The 26799-nt window shown below is 41.2% G+C and overlaps 1 protein-coding gene across 3 annotated transcripts in view; it reads left to right on the forward strand.

Moving 5' to 3' along the window:
* The window catches only part of LOC126235741 (leukocyte elastase inhibitor-like), a 227039-nt gene extending 202184 nt beyond the window's left edge, over positions 1–24855 (forward strand). For all 3 annotated transcript variants that reach the window (XM_049944524.1, XM_049944526.1, XM_049944525.1), the window contains one exon: positions 24548–24855. In XM_049944524.1, coding sequence (XP_049800481.1) covers positions 24548–24608 — 61 coding nt within the window. In that variant the 3' untranslated portion in view covers positions 24609–24855. The remainder of the gene's footprint in view (positions 1–24547) is intronic.
* Positions 24856–26799: the final 1944 nt, after the last annotated feature.

Here is a 26799-nt window from a genome sequence, read left to right on the forward strand (position 1 = left end):
TGTATTAATCAGCTACTTCGATAGGGCCATGACATTCCAAAGTCGTGCCCTGAAACGAGACCCACTCTTTCTGAAATTTTGCCCACCACGCCTAGAATAGTTTTCCGTCGCCCTCCCAATATCTGCAATATTCTTTTCAGACCCTACGCTCCTTCTGCACCCATCTCCCTACCCTATGGTTCCTGCCCCTGTGACCATCCCCACTGTCAGACTTGCCCTATGCACCCTCCTACCACTTCTAAGTAGAAGGTGCTTACTTTTCTGCTTACAGTCTGTGGGTAGGATAGAAAGGGGAATAAACCAAGAAGAGAAGAATAGAATTGCCTAATTGGGGAAGCAAACATTCGACACTTGTGTATTCACTAAAGTTAACTTTATTTTCTGAAATGATTTCAGTTCTTTTTGCAAAGTGAATAGCTCCCAATTATTTCAGGAGTACCTCAAGGTTGGAACAGTAAAATTTCAAATTTTTTGCTGATAGGATATATGATTTCAAGTGAGTTATGCTTTTCAATCCAAGTATTTTATAGAATCTAGGATAGACTAGTTCATAACCGTTGTAATGAGTAGTTCTGACTACCTTAGATGGACTATGATGCATATGTAAGAATTTCTGTATGTCTTCAGTTATCCTACTGAACTGTTCCTTTGTTTTTATCAATATTAACTCACCTATTTTGAAAGTTTTTTTTTACATTATTGTCATGCTTCCTCTTCCTTTCCATTACTTTTTTTCATTATTTGTTTTGCTAACCTAATTTGTTCATCCTACACTATTTCACTCCAGGTAGTAAACTCAATCTCTTCTCAAATAATCCTGGTTGTTTATATCCCAGACATTAGCTCACAGGGAGAAAGATCAATAAATTGATTTGTCAGGTTGTTGATTATTGTCTTGAAATTTTGTACATGACTGGCCCAAGCAATATGCTTCTTTCTGTAATTTGTCTGTCTATTCTATTGATTCCCTTCATTACTCTCTTGCTCATATTTCCATCTGGAAAATAGATGTAAATTTTTATGTGATTAATTTTGTAAATCTCCATGCATTGCATAAATCAAAATAAATTGAGGCCCATGGTCTGACATATGTGATTTAGTATTTCCACATTGTAAAAATAATCTGTTTCTAATTTTTCTACAGAAGTTTTAGTGTTCGCTTTCTATATAGGTTAGAATATTAAATGTTTTGAAAAGGCATTCAGAACTATCAAAATATCTTTACATCCCCCTCTAAAAGTTGGCAATGGCCCAAGCAAATCAAAAGCCATTAAATATTTTGGAGCGTAAGGAATGACAGAATGCATTAAGCTATTTGAGGGTACAATGGTGGTTTTTGCTCTGTTGAATAGTACTGTTTCCTGAATTGTACACCACTGTTCTGGTCCCATAATGACCATAAGCCTCATTTAGGCAATGAATAATTTATCTACAGGTTGCCTAAAGGAACACAACTTTGGGTCTTGTTTATTCAAATATTTCCTCATGAATAATAGACCCTTGTGTATCGTAACATGTTTTATCTTTTGTTACCATCTTAATTGCAATAGTGTTTAACTAATTTCTCATGTATTTACGAATGTGCTTAATCAGTCTTTCATCTCTTTTTAGTCCCAGTAAATATAATAATTTTATCTGAACCCCTTTTGCATCATGATCACCATCATCCCTGTTTCTTACTGGCATTGCAGAAAGAACATCTGCAGTTATATGGTGCTTACTTTTTATGTTTCCAATTTCCAGATCAAACTGCTGTACATATAGGGCCCATATGGTCAGTCTAGAGTGTTTTAACTTATTCAAGGCTTTGTGGCCAGTATAAACTATTGTCTTATGACTAAATAAATATCCCTCAAACTTCTGGAATCCCAATACAATGCCAAGTTCCTCCAGTTTTGACATAAAATAGTTTTTTTTCTGTGCTTGTAAAGTTTTGCTGGTGAAAGTAATGGTCTGATGTTCCACACCTTTATTTCTATTAACAGAAAGATTTCAACCTTCAAACCACTGAAACTTGAATCAGTGCAAAGAAAATCATTGAGTTCACACTTTCATTTTTGAAAAGCTGCTTAACATTCAATGTCCAGTTAAACACATTTTCCTGTAACAAATTATTAGGCTAAAAAGGTTAAGGATGATTATATGATGGGTCTGTCACGAATTTTCTATATTATCAAAATAAACTGAACATTAAATTTTGAGAACCTTTCTCTAGGAGAACAGCAGTCTGGCAAAAAAGTACACCAATAATGAACACAAGCAATCTTGACTGGAAAACACTTGTTTTATGGCCAGTCAGTTTTTGACCATCTTCAGACAGCATAGTAAAATAAGAACATAGAATGGAGTTAGAGGCGTGTCTGAAAATAGTAGTAACATATAAAATATACCTTATACAACAAATATTAAAAGAAGAAATTGCACCAATGACAGTAGGCAGTGGCAGTGAACAGAACATGTGTTATGACTCCACCAAAAATGTCAACTGCTAAGGAGAACAACACAGCTTTTACTTAAATATACGATGCTTCGCCCACTGCATAGTGAATTACGTCAGTGGTAGCCCATCAGGCGTACAGGACATAAAACAGGTATTACAATAGGGTATGTACAGAATGGTTACATGAAAGCTAATAACAAATGAAAAAATAGATGTTTTACATTATGTAAAGTAACAAAGAAATGTATGATGAGATAAAAGAAATTATTCAGATAGTGAAGGGAGATGAAAATTTAATAGTCATGGGTGACTGGAATTCGACAGTAGGAAAAGGGGGAGAAGGAAACATAGTAGGTGAATATGGATTGGGGCTAAGAAATGAAAGAGGAAGCCGCCTGGTAGAATTTTGCACAGAGCATAACTTAATCATAGCTAACTCTTGGTTCAAGAAACATGAAAGAAGGTTGTATACGTGGATGAACCCTGGAGATACGAAAAGGTATCAGATAGATTATATAATGGTAAGACAGAGATTTAGGAACCGGGTTTTAAATTGTAAGACATTTCCAGGGGCAGATGTGTACATGTGCCCACAATCTATTGGTTATGAACTGTAGATTAAAACTGAAGAAACTGCAAAAAGGTGGGAATTTAAGTAGATGGGACCTGGATAAACTGACTAAACCAGAGGTTGTACAGAGTTTCAGGCAGGGCATAAGGGAACAACTGACAAGAATGGGGGAAAGAAATACAGTAGAAGAAGAATGGGTAGTTTTGAGGGATGAACTAGTGAAGGCAACAGAGGATCAAGTAGGTAAAAAGACGAGGGCTAGTAGAAATCTTTGGGTGACAGAAGAAATATTGAATTTAATTGACAAAAGGAGAAAATATAAAAATGCAGTAAATGAAGCAGGCAAAAAGGAATACAAACGTCTCAAAAATGAGGTCGACAGGAAGTGCAAAATGGCTAAGCAGGCATGGCTAGAGGACAAATGTAAGAATGTAGAGTCCTATCTCATGAGGGGTAAGATAGATACTGCCTAAAAGAAAATTAAAGAGACCTTTGGAGAAAAGAGAACCACTTGTATGAATATCAAGAGCTCAGATGGAAACCCAGTACTAAGCAAAGAAGGGAAAGCAGAAAGGTGGAAGGAGTATATAGAGGATCTATACAAGGGCGATGTACTTGAGGGCAATGTTATAGAAATAGAAGAGGATGTAGATGAAGATGAAATGGGAGATATGATACTGCGTGAAGAGTTTGATAGAGCACTGAAAGACCTGAGTCCAAAAAAGGCCCCGGGAGTAGACAACATTCCATTAGAACTACTGACGGCCTTGGGGGAGCCAGTCCTGACAAACCTCTACCATCTGGTGAGCAAGATGTATGAAACAGGCGAAATACCCTCAGACTTCAAGAAGAATATAATAATTCCAATCCCAAAGAAAGCAGGTGTTGACACATGTGAAAATTACCGAACTATCAGTTTAATAAGTCACGGCTGCAAAATACTGATGTAAATTCTTTACAGATGATTGGAAAAACTGGTCGAAGCTGACCTCGGGGAAGATCAGTTTGGATTCTGTAGAAATGTTGGAATACGTGAAGCAATACTAACCTTAAGACTTATCTTAGAAGCTAGATTAAGAAAAGGCAAACCTACATTTCTAGCATTTGTAGACTTAGAGAAAGCTTTTGACAATGTTGACTGGAATACTCTCTTTCAAATTCTAAGGGTGGCAGGGGTAAAATACAGGGAGTGAAAGACTATTTACAATTTGTACAGAAATCAGATGGCAGTTATAAGATTCGAGGGGCATGAAAGGGAAGCAGTGGTTGAGAAGGGAGTGAGACAGGGTTGTAGCCTCTCCCCAATGTTGTTCAATCTGTATATTGAGCAAGCACTAATGGAAACAAAAGAAAAATTCGGAGTAGGTATTAAAATCCATGGAGAAGAAATAAAAACTTTGAGGTTCGCCGATGACATTGTAATTCTGTCAGAGACAGCAAAGGACTTAGAAGAGCAGTTGAACGGAATGGACAGGGTCTTGAAAGGAGGATATAAGATGAACATTAACAAAAGCAAAACGAGGATAATGGAATGTAGTCGAATTAATTCGGGTGATGCTGAGGGAATTAGATTAGGAAATGAGACACTTAAAGTAGTAAAGGAGTTTTGCTATTTGGGGAGCAAAATAACTGATGATGGTCGAAGTAGAGAGGATATAAAATGTAGACTGGCAATGGCAAGGAAAGCTTTACTGAAGAAGAGAAATTTGTTAACATCGAGTATAGATTTAAGAGTCAGGAAGCCGTTTCTGAAAGTATTTGTATGGAGTGTAGCCATGTATGGAAGTGAAACATGGACGATAAATAGTTTAGACAAGAAGAGAATAGAAGCTTTCTAAATGTGGTGCTACAGATGAATGCTGAAGATTAGATAGGTAAATCACATAACTAATGAGGAGGTACTGAATAGAGTTGGGGAGAAGAGGAGTTTGTGGCACAACTTGACTAGAAGAAGGGATCGGTTGGTAGGGCATGTTCTAAGGCATCAAGGGATCACCAATTTAGTATTGGAGGGCAATGTGGAGGGTAAAAATCGTAGAGGGAGACCGAGAGATGAATATACTAAGCAGATTCAGAAGGATGTAGGCTGCAGTACATACTGGGAGATGAAGAAGCTTGCACAGGATAGAGTAGTATGGAGAGCTGCATCAAACCAGTCTCAGGACTGAAGACCACAACAACAACTCTTATAAACAGCATTTCCTTAAAACTTCATGGTCAATTAAAACTGTGTGCTGGACTGAGACTCAAACTTTGCCTTTTGCAGGCAAGTACTCTACTGGCTGAGCTACCCAAGTACGACTCACGACCCATCCTCACAGCATCGAAGCGGCGTGGAGGTGTCGGTGTGCATGTTTGAATACAAGATGATTTAAAGTTGTGACAGTGACTAGTTGTTGCAAAATACTTGTGTGCAAGTAAGATGACTGTCGTAATACATGTCAGATCCCAGAGGTGACACTGACCAAGTAACTAACAAGATAACAGGCAAAGTAGGGTAAATAATACCTAAAGCTTGAGAAAAAAAAGAGTTACATCAAAGTATTGCAGCACTGCGGCACAAAATCTCATTGACCCATTGAGGTAGTCCAAGACATGAAACAATGAATCTAAGAAACTGAAGTTTAAAAGAATTGTGAACATAACTGTTTACAGTCACAAATGTTCCGCAAAATTCCGGTGTACATGGCTACAACACTAGGAGAAAAGATGATCTTCACTACTCAAGGTTAAATCTAACTTTGGCTCAGAAGGGGGTAAATTATGCTGCCACAAAAGTCTTTGGTCACTTACCTAGTAGCATCAAAAGTCTGACAGATAGCCATATAGCATTTAAAAGGAAATTAAAAGAATTTCTTAATGGCAACTCCTTCTACTCATTAGATGAATTATTGGACATAGTAAGTGGGTTATTTCCCAACCTCAAAAAAAAAAAAAAAAAATAAAAATAAAATTGAGTGTCATGTAATATTTTGTCTATTGTAATATCTTGTATAGAAACCTTTTATTAACCTGACACGTTCCACATCATTACGAAGGGTTGTATTCATGATCTATGGGACAAGTACTAATCTAATCTAATCTAATCTAATCCATAAAATAGCTGTACTCAGTGTCAGATGTACAAAAATGTATGTTATGTCACTATGATGTAATACATCAGGGGCCCATCTAAGTAGTCATAATTGTAAGACTAACACATAAGCCGTCAAAAGTTAAAAGATACTGTGAATGTAGTCGTTTACAGTATAAAAAAGTCTATAAAATAGCAATAAGCATGAGGTTACAAATATTATTTGACGAAATAAAAGAGGAATAAAAATGAACAGTAGTAAAATAGCGTTAATTAGTTAGGCCAGAGCAAAATCATCATAGTGCATCAAGGGAGGAACTCGACAATAATTGTCATAAAACAAACTGCGTCAATTAAGATAGTCATGAATATAAAGCTAACACATAAGCAGCCAAGAGATTAAAATAAAGGGCGGAACAATTTGTTCAATTATGAAAACATTCCATAAAATACAAAAAAAGAATAAAAGAGGAACAGAAGAGCAGGTACCTTCTATAGTAAGTCTTCAAAAAGATCGTACAAATATTTTTTTCTGAAGTCTAATTGCTTGCTGAGTATGGACAAGGGTTTATTTTGGTAGTGAGCACAAATTTCTATCTCTTCTAATGTGTTAAGTAATAATGAATTAGGTGCATTGTGAAGAACTTTTAGGTTATTCATTATAGATCCTCGTAAGTGGTTGTAACGTATTAGGTGTCAGCCAAATACTGATTTATTATGAGACTTACCTGAAGTGTTTTCCTTTTTTACTCTGATTTACTCAAATGGGAATGTTTTGACGAAACTTGAACATCAGCTATTATGCATTTAATGTTTACATCATTTAGAGTAGAAGTTGAATTTTATTTTATCCATTTGTTTAAAAGGGCTGTTTCAGCAGTTGTAAAATGAATATTAGTGAGATTGGAAACCCTTGGACTGAATGTATGCTCATTAATGAAAGTGTTCTGCGCAATTTTATGTTACTAGCTGATAATAGTATCTATTTTCGTCTCATGATTATTCACAATTGTTTTCCATACAAAATTAATTTTCTCATCAGTAACAGAGAAAAATATAGAGAATATCAAAGGAGATACCTGCTTACTTAAAACCAAGCTCAACTTATACATTTCATAATATAGCTCATCCTTTTGCTTAAAGGTGTTCCTAATTTTGAACTTCTTATGTGTGAGTTTTACATTTATGTCTGCTTAGATGGGTTCATGATGTATTATATTGTAGTGATGTAACCATTGTTTCTGTACATCTGACGTTGTGTACTTATTATATTGTAGTGATGTAACCATTGTTTCTGTACATCTGACGTTGTGTACTTCTATTTTATGGAATTTTGTGGAGTTTTTGTAACTGAGAGCAACTATGTTCACAGTTCTTTTAAAATTCAGTTTCTTGTGCTCATTGTTTTACATCTTTGATTACCTGAATGGGTCGATGAGATTTTGTGCTCTAGTTGTTTTGATGTAAGTTACATTTTTTTCAAGCTTTAGGTATTATGTTCTCTACTTTACTCATTATCTTGTTAGTTACTTTAACAGTCTCATCTGTGGGATCTGACACACATTGCAACAGTTGTCTTGCTTGTATGTCAGTATTTTGTAACAACTAGTCACTGTCGTAACTTTGAAATCATCTTCTATCGAAACATCCGTGTTGACACTTCCACACCTCTTCGATGCTAAATAACGCAGTATTTTCTTTGGCCTATGATCTAGGAGCAATAGGAAATAACTGACAAGCATTTTTACGTGTCGACTTGCATGTCAGCTGCTGTCACAGCTCTGAAATCTTCTTCTGCTGGATGACACATATCTATATGACCAAGCTGCCTCCATGGAAACCATTAGTGTTGCTTAACCACCATCTTTGGTGGTATATGATCTATGAGATTGTAATAAATCCCCACAAATGGCTATCAATGTTCTCACAACTGATTGGGGCTGGTTGTCTCTTTCATATGTCTTTTTATCACAGACTAACACAATGCAGTTTATAGCAGTTACTTTATGTAATGTATGACACCTGTTGTATTCATTTGTTATTAGCTTGCATGTAACCATTATGTATATATCTTACTGTAATAAATGTTTTACATCCTGTATGAGTGGTTGGCTACTGCCAACTTAAGTCAGCATGCAGTTGGCAGATATTGCTCTCCTTGGCAGGTGTTGTTCATTGAGTCATAACACCTCATTCGCTGCTACCACCTACTATTATGTGTATAATTTCTTCCTTTAAAATTTGTTGTACAATATATATTTTATATTTTATGCTCATATTTCAGCATGAGGTATGAAGATGGCCAAAAACTGACTGAAATAATTTACCACAAAGTAAAGTTTTTTTTTTTTTTTTGAGATGGTATGTATTCATTTAAAAAAAAAACTGAACATTACTCTCAACTTTTTTCTGTTTTTAGGTCCTAGGAAGTCTGTGATTGCTTTCAATATTCCTGGGTCCTGTTGTATTACTCTTTCATTAATTATGTGGCTTAAAATGAAATTTCTTTCTTTGCCTGCTGAGACTTACTCAGTTTCAGTTCCACACCCCCTTTGTAAATAGCTTTGAATACTTTGTCTAAAACTCCACAATGTCCGCCCCCGGTAGCCGAGTGGTCAGCGCGACAGAATGTCAATCCCAAGGGCCCGGGTTTGATTCTCGGCTGGGTCGGAGATTTTCTCCGCTCAGGGACTTAGTTGTGTGTTGTCCTAATCATCATCATTTCATCCCCATCGACGTGCAAGTCGCTGAAGTGGCGTCAGATCGAAAGACTTGCACCTAGCGAACGGTCTACCCGACGGGAGGCCCTAGTCACACGACATTATTATTATTATCATTAACTCCACAATGTTCAAGCCAATCTGAACAAGTATGTTATCTACACAAACTTTCACTTAATGAAATAATTAAGTAGTTTATAGCAAACAGATAGATCTAGCCTAAAAGGTGACACACAGTATTGGTAACACTTAGCTCCATGCAAAAATGCTGCATAGATACTGGATTTTTCATATGAGCTTATGTTCCAGTAAACACAGGCTACATCATAAGAAGTAAAACATTTATAGGCATGTAAGCTTTGCAATGTTCCGTCAGTGTCAGCTGGTCTGCTCTTTTCTCCTAGAACGACTACATTTAATTTTCTAGCATCCAGGACTAATCTGATGCCTCCAGTCTTTTTGCTAACAAGTGTTGAGGGGTTGTTGTAACTACTGTTGGCTCTTCCAATTATTCCCAGTTCCAGCATTTTCTTCATTTCCTTCCTTACAGCCTGTTTCTTAGAAAACGGAACAGCACCGGTCTTCATGAAAAAAGGCTCATATTCTTTTAATTTTAATTTACACTCAGTGTTGTGGCGTAACAAGACAGCCACGCCACTCTGAAGTAGCCGAAAGGCACGCGTTAACTCACGCAGGCTAGTAGATAGGTCTGAAACAGGATACGTAATGAATGCTATAAAGAAAAGTACATAGCTCCTGGAATACTTAACTTTAATCCATCCTTGTGGTACATTGCTCTTGACGATACAAGTGAGACTCTTTAGATACAAGCTATGTAATGCTAATGGCGCCTTGCTAGGTCGTAGCCATTGACTTAGCTGAAGGCTATTCTAACTATCGGCTCTGCAAATGAGCGAGGCTTCGTCAGTGTGCATCGCTAGCTACGTCGTCCGTACAACTGGGGCGAGTGCTAGTCCGTCTCTCGAGACCTGCCGTGTGGTGGCGCTCGGTCTGCGATCACTGACAGTGGCGACACGCGGGTCCGACATGTACTAATGGACCGCGGCCGATTTAAAGCTACCACCTAGCAAGTGTGGTGTCTGGCGGTGACACCACACTCAGTCTTCCACTTCCAAAAATATATTACTGTTTTGCTTTGGAACTTCCTCCAAATAATCTTTTTGACTAGATGTTATACCTTGATTCTTTTAAATTTATTCTTTTATTTGTAACTTATCTTGGTACCCATTAGATTCATTTATTTCATGGCTAAGTATTTCAAAAGGAAAATGTAATTAATCATGTATTTCCGTCCACATTTTTTCAAGAAGTCATTTTACATCAGTTTTCATTGCACACAAATCTAAATATTCCAGCTGCAAAATCAATGTTAACATTCCACTTACTTAAAAATTCTGTTCCTAAAATCACATTTATGATTGATTGTCTGTAATCGATTGAAAAAATGTTTGGGATATCTGACATAATTCAGTTCCACTGTACAGTAAACATTTAACAGCCATTCCTTGTACATTTGCCAAAATCTCATGGTGCCACATTTACTTACTACCTAAAAGTGACTTAGTCTCCTCTTTTACTGTTAAATGGCACATGCATGATCCTCTTCCCAATCTATCTCATTTCTCTTTTGTAATTCTTCCTCATTATTAACCTGTTTATGTACATCATTTGTCCTTTTTTACTTATCATATTTCCTTTCTACATTACAACTCAACACTTCACTATCTTATTCACTATTAATACTACTACTAATGTCAGTGTGGCTATCTTTGAACTCTTTGGTGATCAGTTACTCTTTATTTTCCTCAGCTTTATGCTTTTTCGTAGCATGCTGGAAATCCTTCTGATAACATTTTTGCAGCAAATAGTTGTTAATTTCTCTGTTTCATCAATCTGACTGTTTATTTCTGTTCCCAATTCACAAAGGTTCTTCTGACTACAAACAGTTTTGTTTAGCACTAGATGTGATTTAGGTTTTCATATTCCCTACTGTATGTGACCACTCTTAGACAATTTACTGTTGGATTTGACTTGATTATTAGTGGCTCTTTTTTAGACCTTGCCAAAGTGTCAGCCACAGCTGGAACAAACTTCAGTTTCCCAAGTCATTTCTAGAAGTTTTGCTCCCTACAAATGATTTGGGTTCCTTCTATCCTCTCTGATTGCATTTGATCCGTTTGCTACAATATTCCTGGGATTTCCATTATTACTCTCAGAACCTGCCACACTCTGTTTACTTGGTAATCTGTTCAGGTTAGTTCCTTGGCGCAAAAGTTCTCACTTTGTCTTCTGCTGATAGCTTAAACCTATCTGCCTTTCCCACACAGTTAAAAAAAATTTTTTTTTAATAGTATTTTTGAGGGCTGGCAAATGTAATGTGCTAATTCTTTGGAGAAATTTATTTTAACTTCATTACAGATTCACGTCCCAAAAATTTATCTGAACACTTTGTACCTTCTGGCACCCCTTGAATTTCTTCCTGCAACACATCTTTACTATCAGTCTTTTCTACTCTCTCAGAACTATCATCTTTGCCCCTCATATTACCTTACTCAGAATGGGGAAGCCCATGATATTCGTCAGTCATTTGACTGTCATTCACTTCCTCAAAAAGGGTTGACTCTAACTCTGATTTAAATCTGCTGTTCTCAAAATATTCAGTTTTAAATGTTACTTTGTCTCTGCTAATTTTTACCACCTGTCTGTCAATCTCTAGCACACTGTCATTTACATCCCAGTCTCTAATTCTGACAAAGTTGTGAACAACACTGAGCAACAGGGACACTTACCCTTAAATCTTGTTTGTCAGAAGATGCTTCCACATTGTTACTCCTGTCAACTCAATCATACTACCCAGTCAGGTTGCAGTGTAGACATTGGGACACTAAGCTGTCTCTTCATTGGCGGTGTATTGAATATGACTGCACTATTCCTGGTCTTCTATTGGCTAAAATCGCTTTTGAAGATGGCGACTGCTTCCTTATTTTTCCATTGGTTGACTTTCAATTTGGCATCTCCTTCTCCGTTGTCTGCACATTTTACAGTTAACTTCATCTCTTCAATTAGTATCCTGTGCACTGTTAGGTTCACTTACCCAATACGTTTTGTCACTGCTATTCTACATGAAAAATGATTGACACATTGTCGACTTCCACCTTTCATACATTTTCAGTCTCTTTTAACCTTGGTGCCACTGATCGTTTAACTAGTGTCTGTCAGTTCTTGCCAAGGTGGGGCTGATTCTCACTTGGTTACGGACTCTTATTATTCTTTTTCTCTCAGTTGCAACAATTTTATAAACTCGAAACTGAAAAACTTTCTTAGGTAGAAAATAGTGTTAAATAACAGTGAATGGAACACCATTGTTTTTAGATTCACTTGCCGGCCGCGGTGGTCTCGCGGTTCTAGGCGCGCAGTCCGGAACCGTGCGACTGCTACGGTCGCAGGTTCGAATCCTGCCTCGGGCATGGATGTGTGTGATGTCCTTAGGCTAGTTAGGTTTAAGTAGTTCTAAGTTCTAGGGAACTGATGACCACAGCAGTTGAGTCCCATAGTGCTCAGAGCCATTTTTTTTTAGATTCACTTGTTCCCTTATTTATTATGCATGAACTGTCTTTTTTGGGGCGATAACCTCTTCCTTACCTCTGTTGTTCGCGTAAGACAAAAACCAGCGTAGTTCGCACTTACTGTGACAGGCTCAGTGAAAACACTCGTCGTGCACTTCCTCATTTCATTATCCACAGTTTATACACTGAAGAGCCAAAGAAACTGGTACACCTACCTAATATCGTGTAGGGCCCCTGCGAGCACGCAGAAGTGCCACAACACGACGTGGCATGGACTCGACTACTGTCTGAAGTTGTGCTGGAAGGAACTGACACCATGAAACTTGCAGTTCTGTCCATAAATCCGTAAAAGTACGAGGGTGTGGAGATCTCTTCCGCACAGCACGTTGCAAGTCAACCCAAATATGCTCAATAATGTTCATGTCTGGGGAGTTTGGTGGCCAGCGGAAGTGTTTTAACTCAGGAGAGTGTTTCAGAGCCACTCTGTAGCAATTCTGGATGTGTGAGGTGTAGCATTGTTCTACTGGAATTTCCAAGCCCGTCGGAAAGCACACTAGACAGGAATGGATGCAGGTCATCAGACAGGGTGCTTACGTACGTGTCACCTGTCGGGGTGGTATCTAGACGTATCAGGGGTCCCATATGAGTCAAACTGCACAAGCCCTACACCACTATGGAGCCTCCACCAGTGTGAACAGTCCCCTGCTGGCATGCAGGGTTCATGGGGCTGTCTCCATACCCGTACACGTCCATCCGCTCGATCCAATCTGAAACGAGGTTACAGGTCGGTCAAAAACAGTTTGAAAATATTGTAAGGGCGTTGCAGCGTGGGCTGTGCCGAGAAATAACTGTTAAGAAAAAAATTCGATATGTTACGCCTTTCAGAGTTACTTAGCATTTAAGTTAGCCGACCAGGACGTTGAGGGCGCAAATTCAAGTGGCCCGCCGGAGACGGTGTCGTCAAACACGTCTTTCTATTGGTTTCCTAAAATCGAAAAGGGAGTGATACAGAAACTGGACACGGGATGGTAGTAAGTGCCGAACACGAGCCAAAGGCTGAGAGATCTCGTGCGCTATCATCTACACTATGGGAACAACCGACGTTAATTGTATCTGGCGGACCACTTTGATTTGCGCGCGCAATGGTAATTAACTTGGAAAAGCAGCAACGTATCGAGTTTTTTTCTTAATTATTTCTCAGCATAACCAACCCTGCAGAACTCTTACAAGCTTTTCAGACTGTTTCTGACCACAGGTGTGGTACAGGATTCGAACCCGCGACCGTAGCGGTCGCGCGGTTCCAGACTGAAGCGCCTAGAACCGCTCGGTCACACCGGCCGGCAACACATCTGAAAATTTCAGTTGTTGGACACAATTTTACTCTCGCAGCAAACAAAGAACTTCGTACAGTTTTGTCGTATACCCTATGCCCATGTTATTAATAACTGAAACGATACGAAAATAGCTATGCCATATGTGGCGGCAGATAACCCTTCATATGTTTCACTGCATAACTGTGTACTTTCTAGACACCAGCTTTACTGTACGATAGCAGATACCGACACAGAGATGTTAGTACGTATGTTCAGGCTACAACATGAATTTTACTGCATGATGTGAACCGTTTGGTTACAGGTAGGGGATTCATTAACTATGTCTTCCTGGTTCTAATGCTAGAAGCGGACTGCCTATTTTACGGGTGGGGTTGGTATTTAGAAACTAGCGTATGAACGATTTGGAATTTTGGAAACTACATATTTGTTTATGAAATATATGTTTGAAATTTAGTGTAGTGGATGAACTTTAAATTCAGGCAGTAATTCGTTATATATAATAAGTAATTAGTTAGTAAATTACAGAAGGCTACAGGTCTCTTTTGTCCGTTTACGCTGGGAATTACCTATGTACAAGTCCAGTTGCCACATTTGACAGTGAGATAATTTCTTTAAATTCTTAATTGGCCTCTTAATTGATTAATAAAGGGTGTCGTTTGCTCCAATAAAATTTGGAAAACAATAGTATAGTCATAAACTTGAGAATTAGACGGATATAAGGGCACAAAAGAAAGCCTGAACTGAAGTTTTCTTTATTATTTCTTAAGTTAGTTTCTGGAAAATTAAAAAAAAAGCTATTACTGCAGAGTCTGTATTTCTTAATGTAGATAATATTAAATGTGACGAGAGCATTACTGCTCTTAAATTTGTTCGTCAGATACTACTTGTAATTGTGAATTTTCTGATGAAGTCACCCTTAGTCACTGTGTAAACAAGATAAAAGTAAAATTTTGGTGCAACCAGTTCGCTGTTTTGTACCTATCGTATGCATGACTAATGAGCATCACAAAGGTGGTACAGATGAATATTTTAATGATTAATACACTCGTGTTCAGAAAAAGCAGAACATCTTGAACGAGTAGACACAGGGCACGTACACTAGTATTTTCTGCAGAAATGCTTAACATTTCAGTCAGCTCAGTTCAGCGTGTCTCCTGGTTGCCTAGTAGGCACAGGGCCCGCCATGGGCCCTGATAATTTGTTCCATGCATGATGGCATTGGCGTATAAAAGACGTGAATGGTGTCCTGTGGTATAGCCATACATACTGCATTCACCTTGCTCCAAAGTTCTTCTGTGATGACTGGAGTTGAGTCACAGTGCTGCACACATTGTTTCACGATATCCCACACATTTTCGACTGGCGGCAAGTCTGGTGATCTGGCGGCCAGGGCAAAAGGCTGACATCGTGTGACACCAAGAGGGCACGTGTTCATGCAGCAACATGTGGTCGTGCATTGCCTTGCTGATAAATAGCGTCTGGTGTGTTGTGCAGAAAGGATATGGCGACGGGTCATAGGATGTCATTTACGTATCTCAAACCAATCTCAGTGTCCTGGGAATGCACTAACTGTGATTTGTGGTTGTACCCAATACTACCCCACAACATAAGGTCTTGAGTTGGAGTGTATGTCTTGTGCGAATGCAGCCACCGTGATGCCACTTTTCCTGTCTATTGTGAACCAAAATGCAGCCATCATTTTCAATTAAACAGAACCTGTATTCATCTGAAAACACTATCCGATGCCATTTCTGTCGCCAGTGACATTGTGTCATATACCATTGCCGTCTATCATGTTTCTGCATATTCGCCAAAGGTAGGCAGAGAAGTGGATCGTGTGCACATAACCTGTTGTTGTTGTGGTCTTCAGTCCAGAGACTGGTGTGATGCAGCTCACGCCGGCCGCGGTGGCCGAGCGGTTCTAGGCGCTTCAGTCCTGAACCGCGCGACTGCTACGGTCGCAGGTTCGAATCCTGCCTCGGGCATGGATGTGTGTGATATCCTTAGGTTAGTTAGGTTTAAGTAGTTCTAAGTTCTAGGGGACTGATGACCTAAGATGTTAAGTCCCATAGTGCTCAGAGCCATTTGAACCATTTTTGATGCAGCTCTCCATGCTACTCTATCCTGTGTAAGCTTCTTCATCTCCCAGTACCTACTTCAACCCACATCCTTCTGAATCTGCTTAGTGTATTCATCTCTTGGTCTCCCTCTACGATTTTTACCCTCCACGCTGCCCTCCAATACTAAATTGCTGATCCCTTGATGCCTCATAACATGTTCTACCAACCGATCCCTTCTAGTCAAGTTGTGTCACAAATTCCTCTTCTCCCCATTTATATTCAATACCTCCTCATTAGTTATGTGATCTACCCAGCTAATCTTCAGCATTCTTCTGTAGCACCACATTTCGAAAGCTTCTATTCTCTTCTTGTCTAAACTATTTATCATCCACGTTTCATTTTCATACATGGCTGCACTCCATACAAATACTTTCAGAAACGCCTTCCTCACACTTAAATCTATACTCGATGTTAACAAATTTCTCTTCTTCAGAAACGGTATCCTTGCCATTGCCAGTCTACATTTTATATCCTCTCTACTTCGACCAACATCAGTTATTTTGCTCCCCAAATAGCAAAACTCATCTACTACTTTAAGTGTCTCATTTCCTAACCTAATACCCCTCAGCATCACCCGATTTAATTTGACTACATTCCATTATCCTCGTTTTGCTTTTGTTGATGTTCATCTTGTATCCTCCTTTCAAGACACTGTCCATTCCGTTCAACTGCTCTTCCAAGTCCTTTGCTGTCCCTGACAGAATTACAATGTCATCGGCGAATCTCAAAGTTTTTATTTCTTCTCTATGGATTTTAATACCTACTCCGAATTTTTCTTTTGTTTCCTTTACTATTTGCTCAATATACAGATTGAATAACATCGGGGAGAGGCTACAACCCTGTCTCACTCCCTTCCGAACCACTGCTTCCTATCATGCCCGTAGACTCTTATAACTGCCATCTGGTTTCTGTACAAATTGTTAATAGACTTTCGCTCCCTGTGTTTTACCTCTGCCACCTTCAGAATTTGAAAGAGAGTATTCCAGTCAACATTGTCAAAAGCTTTCACCAAGTCTACAAAGCTAGAAACGTAGGTTTGCCTTTCCTTAATCTATCTTCTAAGATAAATCGTAGGGTCAGTATTGCCTCGCGTGTTCCAACATTTCTACGGAATCCAAACTGATCTTCCCCGAGGTCGACTTCTACCAGTTTTTCCATTCGTCTGTAGAGTCTTCGCGTTAGTATTTTGCAGCTGTGACTTATTAAACTGATAGTTCGCTAATTTTCACATTTGTCAACACCTGCTTTCTTTGTGATTGGAATTATTATAGTCTTCTTGAAGTCTGAGGGTATTACGCCGGTCTCTTACATCTTGTTCACCAGATGGTAGAGTTTTGTCAGGGCTGGGTCTCCCAAGGCCATCAGTAGCTCTAATGGAATGTTGTCTACTCCTGGGTCCTTGTTTCGACTTAGGTCTTTCAGTGCTCTGTCAAACTCTTCACGCAATATCATATCTCCCATTTCATCTTCATCTACATCCTCCTCCATTTCCATAATATTGCCCTCAAGTAAATCGCCCTTGTATGGGCCCTCTAGATACTCGTTCCATCTTTCTGCTTTCCTTTCTTTGCTTAGAAATGGGTTTCCATCTGAGCTCTTGATATTCATACAAGTGGTTCTCTTCTCTCCAAAGGTCTCTTTAATTTTCCTGTAGGCAGTATCTATCTTACCCCTAGTGAGATATGTCTATACATCCTTACATTTGTCCTCTAGCCATCCCTGTTTAGCCGTTTTGTACTTCCTGACGATCTAGTTTTTGAGACGTTTGTATTCGTTTTTCCGTGCTTCATTTACCGCATTTTCGTATTTTCTCCTTTCATCAATTAAAATCAATATATCTTCAGTTATCCAAGGATTTCTACTAGCCCTCGTCATTTTACCTACTTCATCTTCTGCTGCCTTCATTATTTCATCTTTCAAAGCTACCCACTCTTCTTCTACTGTATCTCTTTCCCCCATTCCTGTCAATCGTTCCCTAATGCTCTCCCTGAAACTCTCTACAACCTCTGGTCCTGTCAGTTTATCCAGGTTCCATCTCCTTAATTTCCCTCCTTTTTGCGGATTCTTCAGTTTTAATGTACAGTGCATAACCAATAGATTGTGGTCAGAGTCCACATCTGCTCCCGGAAATGTCTTACAATTTAAAACCTGGTTCCTAAATCTCTGTCTTACCATTATATAATCTATCTGAAACCTTCCAGTATCTCCAGGCCATAATAAACGGCGACGGGTTGTCAGCCATTATAGCGTACGATGTGTTGCGCTGTTCCACTGTTGCCCGAGAGCCGAGGAGGACACAGATCTGTCCTGCAATGCCATTCGGATGAGGTGTCTATCTTCTCCAGGGTTGGTCTGGGTGGTGCGACCTGACCCACGACGTCGTGTTCTGTGGCCTTCTGTGAACCATTCTGCACACACTCGTTGCACTTCCGAAACACTTCGTCCCACATGACGTGCAATTTCCTCGATGAATGCATCAAATTCTCTCCTGCCAATAATGCGCCCTCTTTCAAAGGCACTGATTTGAGGATACGGTTCTCGCATAGACCTGTGAGGCATCCTGCACGTCTGCTCAGCTCACACTGATCCACTACCTTCAGTTCATAGCGACAACGAAAGCTGCAGCCTCATTTTACCAGTAGGTGGTGTTGCGCAGCGATATCGATGATGACCTTGAACCCGCAAGCCGACATGGTTCAAATGGTAATCATTTCTGCAGAACATACTAATGTACATGTCTTTCAAGGTGTTCTGTTCTTGTAAACATGAAATGTGAATGAGATGGATGTATTCTGTAACGGTGCTCGGAGTATGCATACACACACTTGACATTAAAACAACAACATAGAGGAGAAAAGCAAATAATAAAATTTTACCTCTGCGTATGTAGAGTATAATAGCAAGATACCTGATTATATTGGTAAGTGATTTGGAGGTATACGGGTGGTGAAATTTAGTACCTAGGGCTGCCTCTCTAACCTATTTATGTATCAAGCTGAGCCCGAAAGTCAGGTATGGTTATGTCATTCCATACTGCTTCGAGTCCTTGCCGTAGTGCATCAGTGGAACCGGCTTTGAAGTGTGGAATGCCAGTCTCTTGGTAACTCACGACCAAATGTTTTCAATGGATGAGAGATCTGTAGAAGGTGGTGCGATGGCCATTAGTTGAACAGCGTCTACTTCAAGGTAGATCAGGGCAACGTGGCCAACTTGCTGTCTTACATTGCTGTGTTGAAAACTAACGTCACGGTGACCTCGCAGGTAGGGCACACAGCCACTGGCCTTAGCATCACAGAATTTAACACCTACTGTCCAAGTTACTGGCTAAGCAAATCAGAAGTGATCATGTTGTGTAGCCAATGATTCCGCACACCATCATGCCAAGTACAAGGCCTATATGACAGCGACTCATCTGAAACGACGACGAAAGCACTCCAAAGTGTCTAGTTTATAAACTGAGGCGCCATTACAGTCGCACATGATGATGACGCGAGTAGTCAAAATGTTATGCAGAATACACAGTGACATCTAACATTACACCCAAGAACCAATGAACTAACACAAAAGTAGTTCAAACATAGAGGTAATATTGGAAAAACCTTAACGAAGGGATGTCCCCAGGGTTCCGTATTAGGTCCCCTATTCCGGGACATCCACATGGAGCCACTTCTGGAAAACCTGTAACAGAGTGAAGAGGTGCTAGAGGTGAAAGCCTACGCTGATGACCTCCTCCTGTTGGTTGGCGGCCGGAGCCGCGAAGACATTGAGCCGAAAATAGAGAGGGCCATGGAGAAATTGCAACTGTGGTGCCGAAATACCAAGATATCAATTTCACCAATTTCTGGTAAAAGGACAGCTAGCGAGAAATCCTACTGTGAGAACTGAGGGCTTACCAGTCCTTAGGCGACGTGAGGCACGCTACTTGGGAATTATCATAGATGTAAGGTGGAACTTCGGAAGGCACATTGAATCCGTGACCGAGAGAGCATTACAAGTACTTAATAACCTCATCTCTATAGGTCATAAAAGATTTCACCTTCCCCCTCACCTGATAAAATTGCACTACAGTAGCATACTAACGTCAGTAGTGGGTTACGGCTAGGGAGTGTGGGCACACAGGCTCACGAGGGTGGTGCCCGCCATGGCAGTGAGAAGAGTACAGAGGAACACGTTGTTAAGGTCTGTGGGGTCTTACAGGACATCTCCAGGGGGGACCCTATTAGTGATAATGGGGCTCTGTCCTCTGGACATCAAAATCAGGGAACAAGCCGCATGATATTGGGCTAAGAAAGATGATGATATGAAAATAGAAGACATTTTGGGAGTTCGGGTTAGGGACAAGGGTGAGATAAGGAAAAGAGGCGAAGAACTATGGCAGGAACCATGCGAAACGGACGAATCTGGCAGAAGAACTTTCCAACTCTTACCAAATGTAAAGGAAAGGCTAGATGTGGGGTATTTTAAGCCAGCCTGGGGTTTGTTCCATTTTCTCACTGGTCATGGGCTCTATCCGACATATCTATGCCGGTCTGGGAAGAGGTGACTGTGGCGTATCGGAGGGTACTCCCGACCATGTGGTTTACGAGTGCCCCCTTTTCGATGATGTAGGAGCTACATTACGACAGCAACTACCAAACAACGACACATACGACTTGCTGAGACACGAGGAGGCATCCCAAACCTTGAATAATCTGGCTAACGAGGTATCAAGAAAAGTTCTGACAGCATTCGTGATCAATAGCAAACTACCGAACGTGTCCTAGTACCCTAATCCTGTACCGCCTCTGCGTGGACAGGTCGACTTGTAAGCTGGAATCCGCCACGTGCAGGGCTAGGGGGAGTGGGCTACATTAACTTCACAACAACGACATACACCAGACTTGACGTGGGTTAGTTAGTAGTTAGTAGGATTTAGAAATACACTGCTGGCCACCGTAAATGCAACACCAAGAAAGACAAGAGGTAGCACAACAAGATTTATTTTATAGATAACATGTTGACCAAGTATCAAATGATTACGTTTACAGACGTCTGTGACATGTGGTTCCTGCCAGAATCAGTAGCCAGAGTAGCCAAGCAAGCTACCAAGCAAGCTACCCAAGCAAGCCCCACGACCCGTCTTCACAGCCTCAATTCTGCCAGTACCTCGTCTCCTACCTTCCAAACTTCACAGAAGCTCTTCTTAATCTGCCAGGAAGTTTCATATCAGCGCACACTCCGCTGCAGACTGCAAATCTCATTCTGCAAACATCCGCCAGGCTGTGGCTAAGCCATGTCTCCGGAGTATCCTTTCTTCCAGAAGTGCTAGTTCTGCAAGGTTCGCAGAAGGGCTTATGTGAATTTTGGAAGGTAAGAGACGAGGTACTGGCAGAACTGAAGCTGTGAGGACGGGTCGTGAGTCGTGCTTGGGTAGCTCAGATGGTAGAGCACTTGCCCGCAAGAAACAAAGGTCCCGAGTTCGAGTCTCGGTCCGCACACAGTTTAAATCTACCAGGAAGTTTCATATCAGCGCACACTCCACAGCAGAGTGAAAAGCTCATTCTACTCAGGCATGCTACTGAATCTGAGTTTCACCTGAATAGTTTCACCTGTGTCTAACATATCGGAAGAACCTGCGGATTTTCGCCGAATGCAGGTTGTCATCAGATTAGTGCACGGTTTTCGTCATGTCTCCTGGGGCGATTAATTGTTTTGTCCAATGGATTTATCATTATGGTTGTGGGATATTACAGGTGGGGGCAAAAATACGGAAACACCACCAACACAGCACATTACCATGCCTAATGCGGTGTAGGAAAGCTGTTGATATCTAAAACAGCTTCCAGGCGCCTCTGAATGGATAAATGCACGTCCCATACGGTTTTCAAGGGACTCGTATACCATTCTTCCTCTAAAGTAGTGCCAAGTTCAGGTAAAAATGATGGAGGTGAATAGCGTTCAAATGCCCTTCTCTTCGAAGTGGACCACAAAGGTTCAAAATGATCGCATGATTCTTGGCAGTAATACAACCTTGCATAGCAATCACAGAGCTCATGGAATACCACGATATGGCTGCCCAAATTACCACCGCCACGTTTCGCTCTTGGAACATAAACCCACCCAGAAGTTGGAAACAGTCTGAAACAAAACACAAGACAAATCCAAGCAAATGACGCTCTTCCATTGCTCCATAGCCCAGGTTTTATGGCTTCGACACAACATTTTCCTGTTACGAGCATTTGCGTCACTGATGGGGGTTTTTGGAATTCCATTTCACCCAGCAGTTCCCTGCTTATGGAGCTCCCTTCGTGTTGTTTCGGTGCTGACAGGATTCTCGAGTGCGACCTTCAGTTCTTCAGTGATTTTCGTCACAATCCTCTTGAATGACTACGATCACTTAACATACACTATCGTCCGCGTCGTGACTTAGGGGATTATGTTTTTCTACTTTCCCCATATATTCGATGCAGTGTCTAACCAAACACTTCTGTTACCTTGGTTACGGAAGCACCTACCATAGAGCACCAACAATTTACCCACGCTCGAATTCATTCAGCTCCGACGTAATGCACTAACAACTACACAGATTACTGTTCTGGCCATAAATGACACTCGGAACATATTGAGGACATTTTACAGGCGCCGTTTGTGGTCACATACAGAAGTGCAACCTGCAGGGTAGGCTAGCATCTGCGGTTAACCCATATTTTTGTCAAGTCTGTGCAGCGACGCATCGCACTGTCCTAAGCATCGTCTAAATTTGAATATATTAGCACCATTCTTCCAGAGTGTTGCAGATTTCACGGACGTTAGTGTAATGTATGTCCTAATTAATGAAAATATGATTAAATTCTTTGGAATAAATTTCCTGTACTTTGCGTCTATGGTCACAAAATGTTTTTGTCATCAGACTACCGGTTTCGGTCTATAATGACCATCTTCAGATCTGTTTTATAAAAATATGACCTAAGGTAGTGCAGCCATAGTATCATCGTCAAACGTTAAACGCAATATATATATATATATATATATATATATATATATATATATATATATATATATATATATACTGCTGGCCACCGTAAATGCAACACCCTGAAGGAAGCATCCGAATCAAGTGAAATTTACACCATGGGTTTGCAGCGATGAGATATGCAACTGATTAGAATTTCAGCGCAGACGCACATCACGCGCGCCTGTGGCGCCACCTCATAGCGCCATTTAAGGCTTGGCGATTTCGACGAGTGTACGTTCGGCACGTGTGTTTACCTTGTGGTTGTTTCACAAGACGATCAGTTATGCCTCGTAGACAACAGCGAACATCTTTTGATCAAGTATCCGAGTTCGACAGAGGAAGGATAGTGGCTTACCGAGATTGTGGATTATCATACAGAGAAATCGCTAGTCGTGTTGGACGAAACCAAACAACTGTAATGCGGATATGTGACCGTTGGATGCAGGAGGGTACGACGGACCGACGTGGTCGATCGCATTCACCTCGGTGCACCACTGCACGTGCTGATAGGCAAATTGTGCGCATGGCAGTGACGAATCGCTCAGTGACATCCCGAACCATAGCACAGCACATTGCGTCTGTAACGCATCATCCAGTGTCTGCGCGTACCATTCGACGCCGTTTACAGCAGAATGGTCTGTCCGCAAGACGTCCATTGCTTCGTCTACCATTGACGCAGAACCACAGACGTCTCCGTCGCCAATGGTGTGATGACAGACGGATGTGGACGGCAGAATGGAATGACGTTGTCTTTACTGACGAGGCACGCTTCTGTCTGCAGCACCACGATGGTCGGATTCGAGTGTGGAGACACCGTGGAGAGAGGATGCTGGACAGCTGCATTATGCACCGCCACACTGGTCTTGCACCGGGTATTATGGTATGGGGCGGTATTGGATATTACTCTCGCACGCCTCTAGTACGCATTGCCGGTACTTTAAATAGCCGGCGCTACATATCCGAGGTGCTGGAGCCAGTTGTCCTTCCTTACCTTCAGGGCTCGGCCACAGCCATATTTCAACAGGATAATGCGCGACCACACGTGGCACGCATTGTCCAAAGGTTCTTCGTCAATAACCAGATTGAATTGCTTCCCTGGCCGGCTCGCTCTCCGGATCTTTCGCCGATAGAAAACATGTGGTCCATGGTTGCTCAACGAGTGACCCAGATTACATCCCCAGCTGCCACACCAGATGATCTTTGGCAACGTGTGGAAGCTGCTTGGGCTGCTGTACCCCAGGAACACATCCAACGTCTCTCTGACTCAATGCCAAGACGTGTGGCAGCGGTGATCTCCAACAATGGCGGCTACTCTGGCTACTGATTCTGGCAGGAACCACATGTCACAGACGTCTGTAAACGTAATCATTTGATACTTGGTCAACATGTTATCTACAAAATAAATCTTGTTGTGCTAGCTCTTGTCTTTCTTGGTGTTGCATTTACGGTGGCCAGCAATATATATATATATATATATATATATGACGATGCCACTATGGCTGCAGTACCTTAGGTCATGTTTTTATAAAACAGATCTGAAGATGGTCATTATATATCGAAACCGGTAGTCTGATGACAAAAATATTTGGACCGCAGACGTAAAGTAAAGGAAATTTATTCTATATTCGTGTCACTGTTCTATTCGCGACCATGTCGCAGCTTGGTAAATTCATTGGTTCCAACTAATAAACTGTTTATTTCTTTACAGCGCTTGGGGTCCATTACCTGTCGCTGCCAATAACAGTAAGCCACACAGTCTTCAGGGCTGATCATCCATTCGTATTCCTCATTCTGGATACTCAGACGAAGACTGTGCTCTTCGCAGGACGGTATTCCGAGCCTGCATCATAACCTAAAATGAAATATATCAATTTTGGGACATTTACGTTCCGCAGCCTGATGGATGTCGATGGAAGAACATTTGCCGACAGTTGGATTTTTAATTGACGGACTCTATGCAAGTTTGTTTAAAAGAATGTGAAAAAGTAATAAATGTTTATGATTTGTTTCATTTAATGAATGTCATGTGAATCAAATATGAATTTATAATATATATTATATTTTGAAAATAGTCACGTAACTGCAAAAGCTTTCTTTTCAGAAGAAACCTGCAAGATCATGTTTACCTGAGTTGGGGTGATCTCAGGAATGCCAACGGATCGGAAACACCACACATACATAACATTACTTCCACATTGAGAGATACCACACATTCCAGTCAAACTTTTATTCCGGCATCCTGCTCCTTTCGAACCAAGAACAATTATTTCATGATCTTACAATTATATCTTCACGACCTCAGAGACGTCTTCGTAATCTACAGATTTCCTGAAAACACTCCCACTGTCAGGCTAACACTTTAGCCTACAAAATTCGAGTGCACATTTTTCTACGCACATAAAAAAAAGTTTTGCGTCATCTCGGTTCCGGGTGTTCCATAACCTGTACAGAAAATTGGAATAGAGATCAGCATAAACATCATTTCCGCCCTTTTCATTGCTCATGAAAACTGTGGTGTCACCGCCAGACACCACACTTGCTAGGTGGTAGCCTTTAAATCGGCCGCGGTCCGTTAGTATACGTCGGACCCGTGTGTCGCCACTGTCAGTGATTGCAGACCGAGCGCCGCCACACGGCAGGTCTAGAGAGACTTCCTAGCACTCGCCCCAGTTGTACAACCGACTTTGCTAGCGATGGTTCACTGACAAATTATGCTCTCATTTGCCGAGACGATAGTTAGCATAGCCCTCAGCTACGTCATTTGGTACAACCTAGCAAGGCGCCATTATCATTTGCTATTTATCTTGTGATGCATGTACCGTCAAGAGCTATGTTCACCACTTATGGATTAAAGTTAAGTATTCCAGCAGCTTCGTACTTTATTTGCTAGTCTCAATTACTTTACCTGTTCCAGACCTCATGCCAGCCTGCGTGAGCTTAAATGCGTGCCCTTCGGCCTCCCGTCCTTGTGGATTGGCTGTCTTGCCAGTCCACAACAAAAACCATACATTGCGTGTTGTACCATCATACAGCGAGACTTTCAGAGGTGCTGGTCCAAATTGCTGTACACACCAGTACCTCTAATACCCAGTAGCACGTCCTCTTACATTGATGCATGCCTGTACTAGTCGTGGCATACTATCTACAAGTTCATCAAGGCAGTGTTGGTCCATATTGTCCCACTCTTCAACGGTGATTGGGCGTAGAGCCCTCAGAGTCGTTGGAGGGACATGTGGTCCATAAACAGGCCTTTCCAATCAATTCCAGGCATGTTCGATAAGGTTCATGTCTGGAGAACATGCTGGCCACTCTAGTCAAGCGATGTTGTTGTACTGAACGAAGTCATTCACAAGATGTGTACGATGGGGGCGTGAATTGTCGTCCATGAAGACGAATGCCTCGCCAATATGCTGCCGATATGGTTGCACTATCGGTCGGAGGATGGCGTTGACGTATCGTACAGCCGTTACAGCGCGTTCCATGACCACAACTGGCTTACGTCGGCCCCACATAATGCCAAACCAAAACAGCAGGAAACCTCCACCTTGCCGCAATCGCTGGTCAGTGTGTCTAAGGTGTTCAGCCTGACCGGGTTGCCTCCAAACACGTCTCCGACGATTGTCGGGTTGAAGGCATGAGACACTCATCGGTGAAGAGAACTTGATGCCAATCCTGAGCGGTCCATTCGGCATGTTGCTGGGCCCACCTGTACCGCGCTGTATGGTGCCGTGGTTGCAAAGATGGACCTCTTCATGGACGTCGGGAGTGAAGTTGCGCATCACGCACCCTATTGCGCACAGTTTGAGTCGTAACACGACGTTCTGTGGGTGCGCGACAAGCATTATTCAACATGGTGGCGTTGCTGTCAGGGTTTCTCCGATCCGTAATCCGTAGGTAACGGTCATCCACTGCAGTAATAGCCCGTTGGCGGCCTGTGCGAGGCATGTCAGCGACAGTTCC

Source organism: Schistocerca nitens, chromosome 2 (genome assembly GCF_023898315.1).
Source record: "Schistocerca nitens isolate TAMUIC-IGC-003100 chromosome 2, iqSchNite1.1, whole genome shotgun sequence".
Lineage (NCBI taxonomy): Eukaryota > Metazoa > Arthropoda > Insecta > Orthoptera > Acrididae > Schistocerca > Schistocerca nitens.